Source organism: Quercus robur, chromosome 3, assembly GCF_932294415.1.
Source record: "Quercus robur chromosome 3, dhQueRobu3.1, whole genome shotgun sequence".
NCBI lineage: Eukaryota > Viridiplantae > Streptophyta > Magnoliopsida > Fagales > Fagaceae > Quercus > Quercus robur.
In genome coordinates this window covers 5,142,518-5,160,384 of record NC_065536.1, presented here as the reverse complement: position 1 = coordinate 5,160,384, position 17,867 = coordinate 5,142,518, and the positions used below count along the sequence as shown (strand labels likewise).

Here is a 17,867-nt window from a genome sequence, read left to right as displayed (position 1 = left end):
GGTGGACGGTCTCCCTCGGCCTCTTTGGAGGTTCCAGTGGAGGCGCTTTTCTTCTGTAGGCCTCTACCTGTTCGGGCCTCCTTGGTTAGGGGCTAATGTGAAGAGTGGGTGACTTCTCCCTCCTTGGCACCTTCAGTGCCCTTGCCACCTTAGGCCCTTTTCCTCTTCTTGTCCGCTACATCAACAGAAGAGATGCGCGTTGCAAAAGGAGTGGGTGGTCGGGGCACCACCACCATGGCTGGGGAAAAGCCCCTAACATGGGCTATGAGCAGGGCCAGTAGGTCTGGGGTCTTCTCTTCGAAACCCATCCCTTCGGGAATGTTGGTCTCCTCTTCATTGGAACTGATTTGGGCGGGGAGTTGCAGGTGGTGTGAGGTGCTAGGAGCGTCTTTGGGGTCTTCTTGCTGGTAGAAGATCTCGAAGTCCTTATCTGTCACTTCTTGCTGGACATGGTCTGGAGTGGGGGAGTTCTTGTGAGTAAAGGAGCCTTGCTGCAAGAGGGGTTGGGAGTAGAGCATCTTAAGTTCCTGCGGGAGGAGGTTTGGTTAGTAGGAAGCCTAGGACAGCTACGTCTATTAAAGCCAACCGAGCATCCCTAACTTTAATGACGTTCTTCGAGCTCTGAAATTGTTTGGTGGAGGGCTCCTATCCAAGGATGACGTGAGCAGTTTGGAGTTGACCATCCTTGTGCAAGAAGATCTCTGACTTGAGGATCTGGTTCAGGTCTAGGAAGTTCACCAAGTGCTTTGCCGTGGCGGTGTGGTATTCATCTATCAAGGAAAACAATAAGAATCATGAGTTAAAAAAAAATAAAAAAAATAAAAAAGAAAGAAAATTTTTATACTAATAAAGTCAGGTAACATCCTATGCGCATCTATGGTCCTCGAGAACCCTACTTGGTTCCCCTTCTTGGGTAGGACAATGCAGTCCATTGTGCCAGTCTCTTGAGACGATGAGGAAGTCCTCGTCCATACCCTTGTTTGAGTCGTGTAAGGTTGAATTTAATCAACCATCTTATTGGCTTTATTCTGTGCCAAATTTGCTTGTATTTCAGCATTTAGTAACCTTGTATTTAGGTGGGTTTGTTGTAAGGGTAGTGAGTGAGATAGAGTGTTGATTGCTCAAGAATGTGCAAGAAAACAGAGACTCACGGCTTGATCTCGTAGGTGACTCGCAGCTGCAAGCCGCCAGATGCAGCACACGTGCCAAGCATGCCAGAAGGTGAACAGTCATGTTAGCTGGAGCACTACAGGACAAAACAGGACAACTGGCCATACGGTTATCTCACGACTGGGTCTCGCGACTCAGTCAAGTCGTGAGGCCAAGCCGCGAGCCACCCCTATTTTGAAAAACCTGACGTTTCACATTCTCCTCTCACCCCAGTATAAATACCCCTTATACCCACAAATGAAAGAGAGCTTCCAGAGAGAATTTTGAGAGAAAAACCCTAGAGTAAAACAAGATTGATTCACCTACAATCTATACATTAGAGTCTCTTCAAATTCCTCAACTCTCTTCCTCTCCATTGTCAAACCCTTGAGAGGCATTTTACCAAAACCTTGTTCTCACCATATTCATCACTGTGAGAGGGCTGTTTGGTGTTCTGGGAAGCAGTTAGGAAGGAACCAATCTACATTGGTTGATGCTACGGTCTAGTAGCGGAATCCGTGAAGCTAGAAAAGAAAAAGGTTCAACGCAACCTCGTTGGAGCAAGAAGCTTGGAGGGCTTAGGTGCACTGGGTAGATTAGGTTTGGAGGGTTTATTGCTGTCCATGTATCCCAACTACATTTTCTAGTGGATTGTTTACCGCTTAGAGGGCGGTGGAGAGGTTTTACACCGAGGGCTTCGGTTTCCTCTTCGATAACACATCGCGTGTTGTCTTTGTGTTTGCATCTTCCTTCCCTTTTATCTTTGCCTTTTACTATCTGCTGTGGGTTGTGATTTTAGTTTGGCTTAGATAGTTTTTCCAATTCTATATTATAACTTTTGTTCATTTTCCACACACTAGTTGTTTGACATAAAGCTTGAATTGGTTAATTTGTAATTTGGGGGTCTAAACGTTCAAGGGTGTTTATACACATATTTGAACTTTCAAGTCGGGTAGGCAGGAGATTATCCTAAAGCAGGGACTCTACACTTGATGTAATATTTAGTTTTTTTTTCCCCTTTTTGGTAGTTGTATACCCAGTTTACGTCATGCCAGGTAAGGTTGGTCCCCGTTTTCCTATTTATCATATCTACACACTTGAGAACCCTAAAGACATTTGGGGAGCATTGGGTGGGGGACAGCTTGTATTTTATAAGATAGTCCTTAGTAACCCTTCCCATGGGAAGTTCCATCCCGCCTTCAATGAAGGCGATCATAGGAATGACCACGGATTCGAGAGGTTTGTTCAAGACCAGCCATTCACCGTATTCACAATGTTGGATTTTAACACCTTTGGGAATCCTATATTATGCCTTAAAGACAGCCCTAGTCTCGGGAGTATCTACCCATGGAGTTTTATGGTATGAAAGAGTAAACTTGTTTAAAACTAGAAACAGGAGAATGAACACACCTACGAGCAAAGGGAAAATTTCTCCTTGGGAGGTTGCTTCAACTTAAATTGCCAGAATGTGTAAATAAACTTTAGCCAGCCCCAAGTTCTCCTTTTTTAGGGGTAAAAAATGGGTGGTAAGTTTCCTGCTCATAGATGAGGGAAGATAGGAATCGAAGGATCATGATCGAGCCATAGAACGTGGAGGGACAAGCAGTTGCTTGACGCCATAAATGTGAAATTGTGGATTCCAAAGCGTTAGGAGCATGTTGGAGATAGGTGAAAGGACGTTATCATGTGGGAATGCACGTGGCACATGTATAGTCTGCTTGTGTAAACTAAAACTTTGCTTTTGCCTCAGGGTTAATAGCAAAAGTTTTAGGAAGCTATTGTGGGTGCCCAAAGACCGATGATGAAGTTGAAGAGTTGCAATATAAGTGTGGGGATGCCGTGGCCCATGGGCCTGAGGAAGGAAGTCACCAGAGGAGAGGAAGTGATGAGTCAAAGGACTTTGCAACATTCCAGGTGGAAAGAAGGATATGAAGAGAGAGAATCAGTGATCATAGGGGAAGTTTCTAGTTTGAAGTAGCCTGTTGCCTCCACATTAAATGGTGGGCAACATCTTTATCGGTTGCATTGATGAGGAAGTGACCGAACAGTGTGGGTCACAGCTAAGCAGACTCCTTCTACCACCTTCTTCAGATGTAAAAAGAGACAAGTGTTGTGAGAGGAGGTTTGTTAGGTAAGGATGAATGGTTGAGATATGATGAAGGGAAGGGTATATAAGAAAAGGAGGGTTCATAGAGAGAGGGATCGAGACAAATACAAAGATATAGGAAAGAAACAGAAAGAACACTGAGAAAGAAAGAGAGTGAACAATAACACTATTTTTGTAAATGTGGCCTCCTTAGGCTAGCTTGTAAAGGGAAACTGGTTCATCCATTAAATAGCATTTTGCCTTTTCTTCCTTATTTTTCTCCTCGGGTGGAGCCCCCTTTAGTTGTTTATTTCCCTCTCTTACAAATTCATTGTTTTGGGCCAAGGTTGGACTGATCCAGCCACTATTCTAAATGGGCTTGGGCCACCAGTTTCTCTAGTCCTTACATCTAATATTCGCCAATAAGTATAACTTTTTATTCACATGTCAAAGGAAATAAAAGAAAATTATAATGGACCTAAATGAATTCTAAATACAACTGATCTTTATCTCCTAAAACATCTATGAAGGGAATATACACGAAATTCCCAAATTTGTAAGATGCAAAAAAATAGAGAAAATTATGCGCCCAAAAAAAGAATCACATAAAACAATATTTACATGGTTCAGTAATTTGCCTACGTCTACGAAATTGCATTGATTTCACTATTCACAGGAAAAAAAAATACAAGATGCAGTAGTAAAGTTTTCTCTCTCAAAACAACACATACAACCCTAATCTCTGCTCCATGGACCATGCCTCAGAAAGGAAAAAAAAAATCCTATTAAAAACCGTAATACTTTTATTTTGGGTTGGGGCATAATCTGGACCAAACACAACTAGACTCCATAAAAACTCAACCACTTGTTGGTCACCAAACAAATAGTGTTGAGAACCAGATGTCAAACAATGTTTGATATGCCGATTGTATTCTTCTCCAAAATCATATTCTCCATTGCTTTCTTAACAAACATTTTCTCTGTTACTAATTCAACAAGTGTTATTTTAGGTATTTCTCTAATTCTTTTCATTAAAAAAAAAAAAATTTGTTAAGAGAAGGCAAAACAAGTTTACAATTCAATTAGAAGCACTAATATTGCCCATTAATAAGACTTTATTAATTGCATTAACTAGAACCCATAGTTGGCCAACAAGCTTGAAGTTCTATCACATAACAAAAAGTCATAAAATCAATAACAACTTTGCTATTAGCATTTAGCACAACTTATTTCACAATCTAGTTAGGTGAAAAGTTAAGATTAGTGGATAATCAATTTTACATAGACCCATTACTCATACTTACACAACTTTTAATTTTCACCACTTACAACCTATCATCTTAGTTGTGAAAAAATGTGTCCATTTGGGGGGGGGGGGGGGGGGGGGTGGCGGCGGCCATGGCCCCCTAGATTAACTTTTTTGTCATATATAAGTCATTAATGTTATGAGCATTTAAAGTATATGTTAATAAAATATATAAGTATATCTCTTTAGCAAAAGATTTTTATTGTTTTCCGAAAATGAAGTCATACGCATATATATAGAGAGTTAAAGTTACCAGAATACAATGATACATTTGGCTTGACCTCCCTTGAGAAAATTTTCTGGCTCCACTACTGACTATCTTAAGAACTAATTCAATCAAAAGAGGTAAGACATATTTTGATGGGACAAAATTGGCTTTTGCCCTTTTCGGGCAAAATAAATAGCATTCTACCCTCTTTCCTAAACTAATTAGGGAAATGCTCCTCTTTTGAAAATCGACTTTCTCAAAATCAAGTTAAGTGCTATAATGACGTTTTTAAGGACTTATAGTAGCGTGTTTTAACTCAAGCTCCATGAAATCGAGTTATAGGTAAAAAAATTGCATGTAATTCGACTTCGTGGAAATCGAGTTACAAAACGCTACTATAGATCATTAAAACGTCACTATAAGCTCCTTAAAACGTCACTATAGGGCTCCAAATTTTTTTTTTTTTTTTTTAACTCGATTTTGAGAAAGTCGATTTTCAAAAGAGGAGTATTTCCCTAATTAGTTTGAGAAAGGGGGGTAGAATGTTATTTATTTTTCCTGAAAAGGGCAGAGGCCAATTTTGTCCTGTTTTGATGTCTTTAATCACCTAGGAGAAGTGCTAGTTAGTTTGGGAGAGGTCGTTGTTGGTAGAGATGACGATTTGGGAGTTAGTTAGTAGTATTGAACAGAAAGGCAAAATGAGATGAAAACAAAAACAAAACCTGAAAAGAAGAATGGTTTCAGCTAGATGAAGTGGATATTTCTCTTTATAACATTTTTATCATAAAATAGAACAAGAAAAATCTCTAGTAACAAGTAACAATAATAACGAAAGATCATCATATTCTGAAAATAAACTTCACCTGAGTGTCTAAAGGTGTTGAGCAAAATAAAAAAATCAATAAAAATGAATAAGATCCATTCTAAATAAGAAACTTTGGGCTCATCAAGAATGCTATTTCGGTACACAACAAATCTAACAATCAAAAGAAAAATATCATGCTTTTTTTTCCCTTAATGAAGAAGAATTTATTCCAAAGCAAAGGTAATACGATCAAAGCAACAACACCAAAATAACAATAACAATAAAAATAAAAACATTACACAAGCACACCAAATAAAGTCTTTGAAACAAGCCTAAACACAACAAACCTCCAATACAATGACCTTGATAATGCTTTCCTCATACCGACGGCATTCCTCTTACTCCAACTGTGCCCATACCAACTTGTAAAACATAGTTTTCAATCCTCTTCCTTGCAAATTCTGAATGCCCACAATCAATTTAATCATCTCAGACCAGCTTGGGCTTAGCAATCACATAGTCTTTCTAGACTTCTTTATTGAGAGAGGGAAACAACATGCTACCCAGGAAGCAACAAAAAAGAATAACGGCTACACTGATCCCAAAAGAGTGTGGTACAACTGTATAGGTGCCTGATATAAAAGCTACCAGCAATGCTCCAATTGACCAGTTTGTGAAAAAAGGGGCACGCTGTATCACTTCACTGTGATAAACGTCCTCCGTACTTGTGTCTGAAGCCAATAAAAAGTGGATTAATACTGAGGTAGTGGAAAATCCAAAAGCTAAAGTATTAGCTATTAGAAATACACCGAAAGCAGAACTTTTGCTTAATACTGCCAAGCCCTCATCCTTAGCTCCGCTTTGGTTATATCCACCGGGCACCGTGAAAGCTGCTGTGAAGGTCACAGTAGTGATGAGTGTGGCTACCAACAAATTAGTCTCACTCACTTCCCTCCCAAAATCTGATACGGAAGTTCCCTTGCCATTGCCATTACCGTTGCCATTGCCATCCTCATTTCCTTGCAAATTCTGAATTCCCACCTTTAAGAGTGCTCCCTTTAGGCTTAGTCGAGCGCCAATAGTTGACTTCCCCTTTTTGATCTTGATTTTCATCATGTAAAATATATAAACAGAACAATCAAAAAAGATTTTTGTAAGGAAAATGCTAAAGGTAGCTACCCATAAAAACAAACAACTGCACACACACTATACATGCAATTGGTCTCACTCACTTGTTTCATAAGATCTGATATGGGCAATCCATCTGCATTGTCATAGTCATAGCCATTGTCTGCCAGTTGTTTTTTTATCCTCTTAGGGAACAAATTCCGAATGAATGCTTTCATCAAGCTTATTGGACGAGCGCCTTTACTCGACAATGGCATCTTGATTTCACCATGTAAAGTTTATAATTAAATAGATGATTTTTGTATGGAAAATGCTAAAGCTAGTTATCCATAAAAACAGACACATGCATACACACGTTACACGCATTATACGTGCAAGACGTGTGTGTGATTTTCCTATGCATTTTGGGTCAGATCAATTAAGTAATATGTACGGAATCTTTCTTAAAATTGAAGGAAAAAAAAAAAGGAAAAGAAAAAAGAGAGGTTATATGTATGGTAACTTAATTGGTATCTTAGCAATAAAAGATCATTGATCATGAAGTAGATATCATATGTTGAATTTTTACCATATCTATAAAATACAAAAGCTATATCTATGATAATTTTGAGTAATATTATACCATTTAATAACTTTTTTTTTATCATATTAATATTATAAAACTATAACAATTGAATTATAGGTTCTCTATATTCCTAATATGTATGCCAAATTTTGGACCAATAAGATATTATTTACAATTCAATCCATAAACTCTAATTTAATGCATAATTTTAAAATACCAAAAAAAAAAAAAAAAAATCTTCGTCATTTTCCCTCATTATTTCAGTAGCCAAATATGAAAGAACAAAAATAAACGAAGCTAGCAGATGTACTGGTTTTACACAAAACACAAAAAAAAAAAAACCCACAAAAAACAAAAAAAAAAAAACCCACAAAAAACACAAGAGACGAGAGATAGAGATAGAGATAGAGATAGGGGGAAATGGGTGAGGCTCAGATCTACTAGTTTTATACCCAAAACTTACACACTCTTAACATCAACAAATACATCTTCACAACCTCTTTTGTTGTTGTGGGCAGCAGGTTTGTGTTCTTGCATTTATGTTTAAATCTGGGTTTATGTTTTTGTCTGTTCTTATTCAAGATGAACCCATATCTAAATTCTTGTATTTTTTTTTTATTATGCTTTTATTTATTTTTTTAAAATTGATAAATTAATTTTTTGAATTGGATGTTGTGGTGACAATTTTTATTATTATTTTAATAACCACATAGATTATTTTTGTTAGTGAGATGGTGGTAGAGATTAAATTGAGAATGATTTTTCGATTTTAGGAACCAAAAATAGAGGGAAAAAAAGTACAGACCAAAATGAAAACCGGCCAAAAATGTTGGGACGAAAATAGAATTTACGCTTTTAATTATATATACACACACTTAAACCTACTCTTCTAATCTGTTTAGATGCAAATTGTTTTTAGTTTTTTTTTTTTAATGAATTCTTGTTAATATGTGAGTTGTTCATCTAAATTTTATTACAACTTTTTTTTTGAAAACCTTTTATTCGTTTTAGAGATTTTCACCTCTTTTTTATTATTATATTGCGTTCATTGCTAGTAACAAATTATATAGAGAACCTTTTGAGGCATGCTTAATTTTTATCAAAATTTAAAATTTTTTGTTATTAACTAATATGTGTATAAAGCTACAAAGTACAAAGATAAAAAATAAAAACCAAAGAAATGAGTGAATAGTGGTCCACCTACACTTTGCTTTTTTTTTTCTTTTTTTTTTTTCCTTTTTTATTATATTTGTTAAACAATTGAGTAATGCTACATTTACAAATTTTCACAATAAATCTTAAGTTATAATCTATTATTGGTTCCAATTTGGCCCACCAATGACATCACTTGTTTTACCTATCAATAACAGATTTCGACTGAGGATTTATTGTGAAAATGTTATGAACATAATATTACTCTAAAAAATTTCTTTTGAGTAATGTTAGGGATATAATAATTTCACAACATTCCTAAATTAACGTAGCAAAAGAAAAAAAAAAATAGAGATTGTGGTGAGTCCATGTATGAGTTGACATGTTAATTTAGGAATGTTGTGAAGTTATTGTTACATTTTGTTGTGTCCATTGCATTACCTTTTTTTTTTTTTTTTTTTTTTTTTTACATCTATTGGCTAATAATTGAGGCCTAATTAATACTCTTATAGGTATAGAAATTTCCCTATTGGTTAAAATTTGAGGCACTGTTCCACTTGGGGACCTTAGGTGACCGCCTAATTGGTCTAGTGATAGGACTGACCCTACACATCAATCAATGAAAAGTTGTGTAAAAATAAATGGTTATTATAGTGGATGATAGTTGACACTATTCATTTTGTATTTAATTTTTTCTTTACGTACATATGAAGGAAAATAGTAGATGATAGTTGTTATGAGTGAAGAAAGAAAAACAATAAAAAAAATGAGAATATAAAATAGAAAAAAAAATTATGCTAAAATAGACATAAATTTTTACACTAGCTAATCTATATGCTCTGTGCTAGTTAATATAATACTTTCAATAAAATCAAATTAATAGAACTTGTTCACCTTTGTATTCAACCACTTAATGTTATAGGTATCACTGTATCAGTATGTTTTACCCTTCTAGAAAGTGTTAAGAAGTACACTTTTGTGTGAATCAAAAGAGTGATACTTGTCTTAAAAAAAAATGTGATGCTTTTAAAATTTCTACGAGTAATAGTAGCTTGTTAGGTTTCTCTTTCATCTATATTTCTAATTTAGAGAAATGTTATGTCCATAATATTTTCACAACAAATCTTAAGTGGTAGGTTGTTACAAGTTGTTATTGTTGGAGCAAAAAACTAATCTCAGTAGGAGGTTTAAATTTGAACTAATAACAATTAATCACCTATGATTTATTGTGAAAATATTGTGAACGTAACATCTCTCATCTATACTATCTATAAAAGGATTTCCCATTTTAGAAATATCTCTAAACCTTTTGTTTAACAAGGAAAAAACTTGAGGACAACTTAGTAAAAATATATTTCCAATTTCACTTAAAATGCCTATAAAATAGGACATTCTTCTACTAATCCATGTCTTCAAAATAAATTTATCCAAAATAAAATAAAATAAAAAATAAAAGAAAATTATGACATTAAGTAAAAAAAAATAATAATAAAAAAAAAAAAAAAAGAAGCCTTAGCATGTGATAAGGCTAGTACTATTTAGTAGCCTTTGAGTACATGCTCACGCGTGTGCGCAGATGCTCTTTTTATTTTGTAAATATTAATAATTTGATTGGAAGATAAACGTGAGGATGATTTTTTATATTTTTTTCAACGTGTTTTTCTATTTTTTTATATAAAAAAAATAGTAAACATTTAGTTACTTTGAAGAAGTGGGTCATAGGGAGAGTGATCTTATTTTCTAGGAAATGTTTTGAGATAAAATAGGCTATAGGGGTAGTTTGGAACCAAAAAAATGTTCAGTCCAAACAATAGAAGCCTCTTAAATAGTAGTATAGATAAAATGATTCCTCTCTTTGACTGAACTTTTATGTGATTCAGAAATACTCCTAAACCTTAGTTTTAACAGAGAAAAAACTTGAGGACAACCTAATAAATATATATCTCAAACTCTATTTAAAATATCTTCAAAATAGGGTACTCTTCTACTAATTCATGTATTCAAAACAAACTTATCCAAATTTTTCTAAAAAAATTGGAAATTCTATGGCACTAGAAAAAAAAAATTGCACTGTATGAAACCCGAAAACTAATGTACCAAATGTAGTTTATGTACTAAGTATTAATTATCAATAATAATAATAATAATAATGCAAAATTTGGGAGTTTCTTCGTGCAAAGTTCCTATTAGTTCTCGCAAAAAAAAAAAAAAAAAAAAAAAAAATCTATAAATTGTGCAATCAGGACGGAGGGGGCATACCGTTGGCCTGGAGCGTAACTGCTTCCTTAATAAAAGATAGTCCAATGGGGTGATGCCCTCCTCATTTGTACCATTTGTGTCAACACCTAGACCATCCTTTAGGAGAAATGATGCAATCCAGTCATGCCCATTGATGACTGCCAGATGCAAAGGCGTGTTTCCTTCTTCATCCTTTTCGTTGATGAGACCCTCAAACTGAGGACTCCACCTAAAATAAACCACTACTTTCCACCCTCCACTTTCTGCAGCAGCATGAAGAGCATTCCGACCCCTGTTGTCCAACAACTCGGAAATATCTGGACATACCTTCATGAGTTCACTCACAACAGGATAATTGTTTTCCTTGGCGGCAATGTGAAGAGCAGATAAACCTTCTTTGTTTCTTGCATATGCACGGGAATTATCATTTTTTAAAAGCACCCTGACTAATCTCCAATTACCCAAATGCACGGCAATGTGTAGAGGAGTCCATCCCGAGTCATCGCCTTGTTCAATTGTGGATGGCCATTTTCTCATCACTTGTTTCACTAAATCTAAGAAGATATGGGAAAACGGTATTGCTCAGGTTAGTACATATTAAGATCAATTTCTTTTTTTCCTGACACAATAAATGGTTTGAACCAACCTAGCTATGTTCTCTCGATGCAACTAAATCACAAAACGGCAGTGGCAGAACTATATAAGATTATGGTTGAGGGACGAGATTATTAGACAAAGCTCACAACAAAATTTGATTTTGAAATGTTAATAAATATAAATAATATCGTACAAATTATAACTAAAATACAACATTTATCTATAATAAAATGACTAGTATCAATTAAAAGATATTAAAAAAAAAAAAAATCAACCTCTAATAACAATATAACTTAAAATAGTATTTTACCAACACACACACACAAACCATTAAAGAAGAAATCCAAATATAAGAACTTTAAATAGACAATTTGATTATTACAGATTAAATTTAGAGTATAAATATAAGAAAATTCTCATATTATGCATTTTTATTTCTTTTAAAAATTATAAAATTCTCAATCCTTTTTTTAATCCTAACTTTCGTTCCCAATTATTAAAAATTGATGTATAATGAAAATCTTTAGAAAGGATGTTTCATTATTGAAAAAAAAATATATATTTAAAAAATTTGAAGAATTTGAAAAGAAAAATAAAAAAAAGATCAATCTTTCCCAACAATCAATAATTTACCCATGCTACTTGTAGAGACACAATTTGTAACGACCCACAGAATAATGTTGGGTTCGCACGTTAGGGGCCCAAACAATATAATTTGTAGAGCGTGGGCTTGAAAGGTTAGGCCTTGGTCATCGGACAGCGGTTAGTCGTGGTTTTTATGGAAATTTATACAAGAATGAACCTGGCGTGTCTAGCGAAACCTTCTTCTGGTGCGGCCTGAGTGGTTCCGGTCCTTAGACCTCGTCCGAGGAGTTTAGTGTTCTTCTCCTTCTCATTTTTTTAGGATTTATTGGTATGGGAGACTAGTCTCCCTTTCAATTGGTTCTTTTTCCCTTTTATACTGGCATTTACCTTCCTTCCAAAGTTCACGTGTAAGCTCCACTTTCTGGGGTTGAGACTTGTCCTATCAGCCCATACCTAAAGTGGTTGGGGGTGGTTGTAAAAATTGAATAGCAAGGACTTGCCAGATGCAGAGTTCTTTATTGCAGTATTGGCAGCTTTTTCACTTGGCCTGCTCTTGCACTGAGCTCGTCCTTTCCTTTAGGCGTTCTATGGGTGCCGAGCATAAGATCGTCCTCGACCATATCTTTAGACCTTTTTTGGACTTTCATTATGCCTCGGCAATAGTTCTCCTTGGCTTAGGCCTTGAGCCCTAATGTAAAGTGGGTCAGGGTTGCAAATTCTCTGGCCCCACACTACTACTATGCACTCTTGGTGCGATGGTTACTCTATAAGTATAAGTACTTGTAAAATGTGGGGGTTGAGATTCAAGTCTCTAAGAAAGAGTTTCACATACATATACACTTAGATTATACTATAATAGAATTTCTATCTTGTATAAAAATAATAATAATAATTCACCCATGCTGTGTACGTTTTGGTTTTTCTTTTTCTCTTTTTAACAAAATTAAACAAATCCTTCACTGTATATGGGAGACATGTAATTTTTTTTAATATATATTTTTAGATACATTTTATATTATTATATTTTGTTAATCTCAAAAAAAAAAAAAAAAAAAAAAACCTTGTAAAAATATCTTTTTAAAAAAAAATGCAAATTGTTCATGCTTGTTTATTTTATTTTAGAAAAAAAATATATTATTTTCCTTTCTAACTTAATTTTCAATATTGTGATGTAATAAATTTATTTTATGTGAGAATTTTTAAAACAAAATATAAACAATTAACTTCTAGAACATAATGTACTTTTTCACTAAAATTTATATTCGAAATAATAATAAATTTTTGTAAGTGAATCTATAATTTTAAATAGCACCTAAATAGAATAAGCTAGAATTAATTTTGTATTAATTAATGTTAGATGGATTTAAAATAATTTTAAATACGTTGGAAGTTTTATACATTTAAAATTTTACAAATGAAATGGAGTGACACTTAGTACAAATTGAAGCACATATAAAATATAGGGACACTTAACATCAAATTGCTAGTCTACTGGACCATTAGTATCTCAAATTTGATATCATGTAGTTCTAGCTCTAGCTCTTGCTATATAGTAGTAGTTTATTCGTATTACTACTTTTTATTCATTTTTTGTTTTATAAAATACATGTTTTATTTTGCTTGGTTGTTTTTTTGGTTTTTCACCATAGTTTGGCCTTTGTTGTAGTATAATTTGGTTTTCTTTTATTATGTATACTTTATGACTTTGGTCTTTGTGTTATGCTTTAGAGTCGATTTTAGAAACTATGGTTTTGACCATTATATTTTTATTCTTGTTGGGCCATTAAAATAAATAAATAAATAAATAAATAAATATGAGTTCAATTTTTAGAGGCTAACAATGTTTCCTTTAAAATTATATTCTTAAAGTTCAGTTTCCCCCTAAATTATCAATTATGTTAATTATAATCACTATTAAAGTTTTTTAATTATAGTTTTATAAGATTTTATTCTTGAATTATTTTACTCAATTCATATTCAAAATAATACTCACTCTTTCAAATGCTAAGAGTTCTTTTAGCGAACAAACACAACCCCTACATAAACCTAAGGGCACCCCTTCCTACATATCCATACAAGACTTGAGTAAGCGGGTCGAGGTGCTACAAGGTTCCTTGGAACAGCTAGAAGTAGGCAAACTATCCTTCATAAATCAAATAAATAATATATATATATATATATATATATTTCTTAATTCAAAACTAACAAAATCTTTGATTGTTAAGAAAGGACCAAAATTAAAAAACTGATTTGACACATGACACAAAATTATACTTCAATTCTAGATTTTAAATAGTTTTTCTCTTTGCTTTGACTATATATATATATATATATATGATGCGGTAGAATAATTTGTTCGAATTTTCTATGGTTCTTTCTTAATGATTCGGCTATGTGTCAAGGTAAGATCGGTTAGCTATGGATGATTTAAGAAGGCAAGTCGAGCCTAGAATTCTTTGTTGAATAAGTTTCCTTTAAATAAACTGCCAATATTTCATTGAGGGTAAACAACAAGTTTAGTAGCGAAATGAGTTGTTGAGTTTAGAGATCTCTTAACCTAGCAAAATTCACAACCTAGCAACTTCTCACACACTTTGAGCCCAATTCACACACCTAGTGCTATTTTCAAGGGTAAAGTTTGGATTAGTGAATGAATAATGTAATGAAATGATAAATTAGATAAAAATCCTATATTTCATGATAGAAATCTTTCTTTTGTAGGGAATAAATACGAAATTTCCAAATTTACAAGAAGCAAAAATAGAGAAAAAATATGCTCCAAAGAAAAAAATCACGCAAGACAATAGTTACGTTGTTCAGAAATTTGCCTATGTTCACGAAGTTGTAGTGATTTCACTATTTTTAGGGAAAATATAAGATGTAGCAATATAGTTTTTCTCTCTCAAAACAACACGCCAAACCCTAATATAAAACAACGGTATTTTACATCCTGTACAAAGAATTCGCAATGGGCTAAAGCCTCAGAAATTCTGTCAACAAACACAACTATGCTCCACATAGCCCAACAAATCTACCACTTGGAGACTAGTTCAATCACCAACACCATCCACATACCTCCAAAATAAATCCACCATCACTATAAATCATCCTCCGGTCCTCAAGTTTGAAGACAAACTGAAACTGCACATAACTTCAACTTCTCAATGGTGACACCCTTAGTCAACATATCTGTTGAATTCTTAGATCTACAAATCTTCTCAAGTATCAGAAATTCATCTTCAATAATATAAAAAAATAAAGTGGTATCTTATACGTATATGCTTTGACTTTGAATGAAAAACCTAATTTTTAGCAAGAAAAATAGTGCTCTAACTATCACTGTGTAGAATACACATCTCTTGCTTCTTACCCAATTCATCTAAGAAACTATGTAGCCAAATTATCTCCTTTGTAGATTTAGTCGATGCAACATTCTCAACTTCTATAATAGACAGAGCAACCATCTTCTGTAGATTTGAATTCCAAGATATAGTTGTAACACTCAAAGTATATACAAACTCATTAGTACTCTTCTTGCTGTCAATATCACTTGCTAAGTCAGCATCTACATAATCTTGCAGTTTCAAACATGAACCTGTGAAGCAAAGACATGTATCTGATAAGCCTCTCAAATACCTTAGAATCCACATGACTACCTCCCAATACTGCTTTCATGGTCGACTCATGTATCTACTCACAACTCCCACTACATGTGCAATGTCTGGTCTTGTACACATCATAGCATATATTAGACTACTAATAGCTAAGGCATAGGGTATCTTGATCATATGGTCCCTTTTTTCCTTCCTCTTTGGTGACTATTCTTTACTTAGTCTAAAATGACTACCCAAGGGTGTGCTAATTGGTTTAGCTTCATTCATGTTACATCTACTAAGAACTTTCTTCACATACTCAATCTGTGAAAGTTTTAGTGTACCATTAGTCTTGTCTCTAATGATTCTCAAATTAAGGATTGGTTTTGTAGCTCCTAAATGCTTCATTGCAAACTTTTTTGACAACTGCTTCTTCAAATTATTAATCTCCTCAATGTTAGACACTACAATGAGCATATCATCCACATATAGAAGTAAAATGATATAAAAATTGTCAAATAACTTAACATAGCAACAATGATGAGCTTCACATCTCTTGAACTCAATTCTACACATAAAACTACCAGATTTCTTGTACCATTGTCTTGGATCTTGTTTTTAGCCATACAAGCTCTTTCTTTGATTGCAAACTAGACTCTCAAATTCCTAAACAGTGAAGCCTTGTGGCTGACACATGTAAATGTCTTCCTCCAAATCACCATGAAGGAATGATGTTTTCACATCTAACTGCTCATGATGTAGATTTTTTGCAGCCACCATTCTCAGTACCAATCTAAATGTTTACATATTCGTAATTGGAGAAAATATTTATGAGTAGTCAATACCTTTCTTTTGCTGAAAACCTTTGACAACTAATCTGGCCTTGTAGCACTTACTACCATCATGCTCATCCTGTTGGCAGTTCAGTCAGTTCCAGTGTTTGATTTCCTAACAAGAAATCCATCTTATACTTCATGGCTAACTCCTACTTGCTTGAATTTTCATCCTAAAAGTCTTCATCATAACACTTTGGCTCACCACTGTCAGTCAACAAGATATAATTTAGAGATGGTGAATAACACTGTGGGGGTCTAGTAATCCTCAAAGATTTACGAACGCAGCTACAAGTATACTCAGATCTACTTGAGAATTTACATTTTTATTATCTTCTACACCTCTTGTCTTGATAGTACTCTCAATCAATCCATCAAAGTTGACAAACATAGACTTCTTTTTATCTATCCTTGTAGCATTTGACACTACAGTTGATCTATCCTTATACATAACTTGTTCATTAAATATCAAATTTTTACTTTTGATGATTTTTTGATTTTGTTCATCACAAAACCAGTAGCCAAAGAGCTTAGGGGTTCAACTTAAATAATAAAGAGCTTGCTATTTACCCTCATCATTCTCTTGCACCATGAAAGCTCCTAGAGATTTCTCTTGTGCTACCATATATATACCAAATGCTTTCCTATGATAAGAGCACATAAGACTAGAGGGTTAAGCAAATATCTTTTGATGCTTACAAAAGAATTACTACAAGCCTCATCTTATTTGAAGCACACATCCTTTTTCATCAATTTATTGAAGAGTTGGCAACAACTATCTAGGTTTGAGATAAATCACCGTATATAAGCAAGTTTTCCTTGCAAGCTTTTGAGCTCTTGTAGGTTCTTAGACTCTAGCATCTTTTGGATAGCATCAATTTTGAATTGATCAATCTTGATACATGATGCCTTAGAACAAATCCAAGGAACTTTCCAGATGTCATGCAAGACACATTTGAGGGGGTTCATCTTAAGCTAATATTTACTCAAGCGATCAAACACCGAGTGCAGATCTATCAAATGGTCTTTCCTCATTTTTGTTTTAACTACTAGATCATCAACATAGCATTCAACATTTTTATGGAACACATCATCAAATATGTTTTGCATGGCTCGTTAATTGGGCTAGCAATGCCGATGATAGAAAAAGCACCACCGGTGGGTGTTTTTATGTAGGAGCCAATCTTGCTACTTGGATGAATAAAAAGCAAAATTCTGTCTCTCTGTCTACTGCAAAAGCAGAATATATTGCTGTTGGAAGTTGTAATTAATAGCTTCTTTGGATGAAAAAGCTTTTAAGTGATTATGAAATAACACAAGACACCATGGTTGTTTATTATGATAATTCTAGTGCTATCAATATCTCTAAGAATCTTGTTCAACACCTTAAGACTAAATACATAGAATTAGATATCACTTTATTAGGGATCTTGTTGAAAGAAAGATTGTAGCTCTTGAGTATATCCCTACTGAACATCAAAATGCTGATATCTTTACCAAACCTCTTGATAGAAGTAAGTTTGAGACACTTCATCAAGTAATTGGTGTGATTCTGTGTCCTTGATCATCTTTGGATTTCATGGTCCTTGTGCTTCATCTCTCTATTCTTTGTGACCATTCCT

At 34.2% G+C, this 17,867-nt stretch overlaps 2 protein-coding genes across 2 annotated transcripts in view; both read right to left on the bottom strand.

Annotated features, from left to right (window-relative positions):
- Positions 1-5,726: 5,726 nt before the first annotated feature.
- Positions 5,727-6,722, bottom strand: LOC126716792 (protein ACCELERATED CELL DEATH 6-like). Its single transcript, XM_050417778.1, has one exon. The coding sequence runs from the start codon at positions 6,668-6,670 to the stop codon at positions 6,080-6,082; it is 591 nt and encodes a 196-aa protein (XP_050273735.1). The 5' UTR covers positions 6,671-6,722; the 3' UTR covers positions 5,727-6,079.
- LOC126716791 (uncharacterized) overlaps positions 6,715-17,867 on the bottom strand; it is a 55,297-nt gene continuing 44,144 nt past the window's right edge. The window contains exons 4-5 of the mRNA XM_050417777.1: positions 10,659-11,191; positions 6,715-6,939 (exon numbers count right to left, since the gene is read on the bottom strand). Of these exons, the coding sequence (XP_050273734.1) occupies positions 6,730-6,939; positions 10,659-11,191 (743 nt within the window). The 3' untranslated portion in view covers positions 6,715-6,729. The remainder of the gene's footprint in view (positions 6,940-10,658; positions 11,192-17,867) is intronic.